The sequence below is a fragment of the Vigna radiata genome, chromosome 9 (assembly GCF_000741045.1).
Source record: "Vigna radiata var. radiata cultivar VC1973A chromosome 9, Vradiata_ver6, whole genome shotgun sequence".
Classification (NCBI taxonomy): Eukaryota; Viridiplantae; Streptophyta; class Magnoliopsida; order Fabales; family Fabaceae; genus Vigna; species Vigna radiata.
In genome coordinates, this window is record NC_028359.1 from 18,419,169 (window position 1) to 18,422,531 (window position 3,363).

The 3,363-nt window shown below is 35.6% G+C and overlaps 1 protein-coding gene across 1 annotated transcript; it reads left to right on the forward strand.

Moving 5' to 3' along the window:
- Nucleotides 1-213: 213 nt before the first annotated feature.
- LOC106773477 lies at nt 214-3,184 on the forward strand. Its single transcript, XM_022786395.1, has 3 exons — nt 214-265; nt 1,152-1,522; nt 1,965-3,184. The coding sequence occupies exons 1-3, from the start codon at nt 234-236 to the stop codon at nt 2,990-2,992; spliced, it is 1,431 nt and encodes a 476-aa protein (XP_022642116.1). The 5' UTR covers nt 214-233; the 3' UTR covers nt 2,993-3,184.
- The last annotated feature ends 179 nt before the right edge of the window (nt 3,185-3,363 follow it).

A 3,363-nucleotide genomic window follows, 5' to 3' on the forward strand; every position in this document is an offset into this window, starting at 1 on the left:
TTTTTAATACTCAAAATACTTAAAATGAGTTGTAACCTCCTTTGACAAAAACGCATTTTTCATTTTTTTGAATTTTTGTGAAGAATTAAAAATCTTTTTGTAAAAAAAAAAACATGTAGTTAATTAATAAAAAATAAAATCCAGAGGTGGACCCCACTTTGCAGGAACGGTACCAAATATATATCAATCACATGCACACTCAGTCATCCCTTGTCACCCTTCCCTCTTCCACCATGGCTTCATCAAACCTTTCCATTCCCATCTTGTAAGTTTTCACCTTTTTACTTCTTTCTTCTTCTCTTCATTTTTGTTTTCTAAAATTTGGTAATGTTCCATTTTTCTCTTCTTGATTAAAAAAATATCAACTTTTTTTTTGGGTTATCAAAACCTGCTGATCATTTACAGTACCGATGTGTTTTGGACAAAACAGTAATCTAGTTTGTCAGAGCACTAAGAAGGGGTTTTTCTGAGGCTTTTGACCATGTTGATTATGGCTTGGTGGTTGTTATCAATTTATTTGTGTTCTACTGAGAACTTGTGAAGATCTTAAACCTTACCTTTAAAGGCTTAAATGTTACCCATGTTTGAAAATATGTCTGCTTCTACATGTAAAAATGTTGATTATTGAAAACTTTCTTGTTTTAAGGCTCATGTACATGTTGTTGAAGTTGTTAAAAGATATTTCCACTGTACTTTTGTTTGAAAAAAGTGTTTGGTTTTAAACATCACAGTTTAAATTGATCACAGTGACACTGTACATACCCTTGTTCACTGGCTCCACTCTTCTAATTCTCAGAAGATGCTGCATGACACAAGAAAGTGATGAGACAATGTTGTGCCTACCAAGTAACTGTTGAAAACTCTTGATTTGTTTTGCATATTACATCTCTCACATTGTGGGCTTTCAACATTTTGTTTTGTCTTGTTGGAGTTTGAAAAACTATTCTTTCACCGTTTTTTTTAACTGTGAGGCCATGGTTAATACATTTAGCTTAATTCCTAAGTGCTGAATGAAGTAAGCAACAATTTTCTACCTTTGTATACAAAGTATTTTTGTGATAATCTCTGCGTTAGTTGGCTGAAATTTGAGAAAATGGCAGTGACTGTATGGTTATACATTCTTCAGTTGATGCTGTGTTGTGTTATTGCAGTTGCCAGGATGAAAAGGAGAATGGCTCTCCAATTGCAAGCAATTCTTGTGAGGATAAAACTTTTGATCTTCAACCAGTGTCACCTTTTTCTTCTGGTGAAGGTTTGCCATATGCACCTGAAGGGTGGCCAAATCCTGGTGATATATGGGGCTGGAAAGTGTTGAGCAGGACAAACAAGGCTGGATATTTTCTAGATAGATACCTATATCCGCCAAAATCTCTTCAGACTCCTTCTAACAAGGGCCATAGCTTGAGAACCAAGCCTGATATTGAGAGATACATCGAATCAAATTTTCCTAGCATGAGTATTGAAGCATTCTTTGATTTGTTTAGTTGGCAGATACTCTCTACTGGAAAAACTCCCACAAAAGGTTTGCTGTATATCACAGTTTTGCAATTTTCTTTTCAATATGATGATTATATTCACTTCCATTTTTTCCTCCATAAAAGACCTTCTACCTATCTTGGCTTACTTAGTCTCCTGTTGATGACATTGAGTAATACTAGATTAATAGGATGACATGTTAGTGATGATTTATATTTCTGATTATTTCTTCTGTTTATTTTTTAAGTGTGGTGGTGTGTCAGTTGTCTTTCTGAATTGCATGCAAAGTGAAGGTGACGAGATGAACATTTTAGTCCTGAAATGAGCAAATCAAGAATATTTTGTCTAAACTTTGTGAAATAAGTTGGGATACTCTTATATATGCTACTGAAGAACTTGACTTTTAGCTCATAGATTCTAGTAACTTTTGTTTCCTTTCTTCATTGTATATGTTTCTTACTAAATGATGTATATATGTCCTTTTCTAGCTGTACAATCTACGCCCATTAGCCCTGCACTGAAGCCAGTGGAGATTGAAGAAGATACCACAGAAGAGATTAGCACCCAGAGGAAGTTAAAACGAAGAAAACAAATCTGCACCCAGAGGAAATCTGCCAGACTAGGTGTTCGTGTTGGCCAGTCTTTAGCCCCTGATCAAGATGCAAATGAAATCCTTGATTTATGCAATCTGGACGATGAAGTGGCGAAAACTGACACAACTGAGATTTTTTATGGCAACATGGATTGTGAAAAAGGATCTGGCATGCAGATATGTGGTGAGAAGAAGTATCCCATTGTGACCACTGTTTTAGAGAATTTTGAGGACTATCTTGATAACTTGGAGGACATGCTTGTTATGCCTCATTCTCAGAGTTCATCAGATCATGTGGCTCCTTCCACCAAAACTATGGATGATCAAACGATAGAGTGCTGCAAGAAGAAGCTTTCTTCCCTTCTTGCTGGAGACTTCTCTTCTTTGGTCTCTTGTAACAATGCTGTGATAGAAGTTGCAATGCTTGCATCCCAAATCTGCAAAGATGATACCCTTAGTGCTGATCAGATAGCAAAGTTAAAATTGGTGGAAGAAATTCCCTTAGCCAGCGTGGCTTTCCATGAGGCTAGTGAGAACATAGAAAAGGCAGACAAATTCTTGGGTGACTTGGAGGCCAAGAAATGCAGAGTTCTGAGTCTAAAAAGTGACTACAAAGACAAAGTAGCTCAGTTGCAGTCTGAAATTGAAAAGAACACTTCAGCAATCCAAGAAATTGATGATCAAATTCAGAAGCTTCAATCAAAACGAAAGGAGACATGTGATGCCTTAGAAATCTTGCAAGAGCGTAAAGTTGAGCTGACTTCTGGGGAATCAAGTGTTGCCAACTCAATTCTAAAACTTGTTGGGGAGATTCAGCAAGGATTGTCTGAAAAATCAAAGTGGGAGCTGAAGAAAACCATTTCTGTTCAGAGTGTAGCTGAGATACAAGAGAAGTTCATCACTTTAAGAGGATTAACATTTTAATCAAACTCTTTTACACGTTCTCATCTGGTATAAGAACTTTTAGATAACCAGCTGACAATTATCTATCTATATTTCTAAGTAATGAGTCTAAGTCTATGTAAGTTGTGTCATCTTATGGGACCTTAGATTGTGACAATCACTGAACTGTTGTTAGAATGTCACAAATTAACTGATTTGCAATCTCTTGTTTTATTTCTAAATCCCATATTATCTCATGGAGAACTTTTTCTTGTACTCAAAACAACTGCTCTTTTTTTGTATTAGGAAAAAATCTTGAAATATTCTGTTGAAAGTCATAAAAACTTAGTTTCAAAGAATATTTTTATTCCTTATCTCCAGAGAGATAGATGAGATTATTAGAAATAACTCTG

Coding starts and splice junctions, on each gene's coding strand:
- LOC106773477 (XM_022786395.1), top strand. CDS start 234: ATGGCTTCATCAAACCTTTCCATTCCCATCTT. Junction 266..1,151: donor AACCTTTCCATTCCCATCTT/GTAAGTTTTCAC, acceptor GTGTTATTGCAG/TTGCCAGGATGAAAAGGAGA. Junction 1,523..1,964: donor TGGAAAAACTCCCACAAAAG/GTTTGCTGTATA, acceptor GTCCTTTTCTAG/CTGTACAATCTACGCCCATT.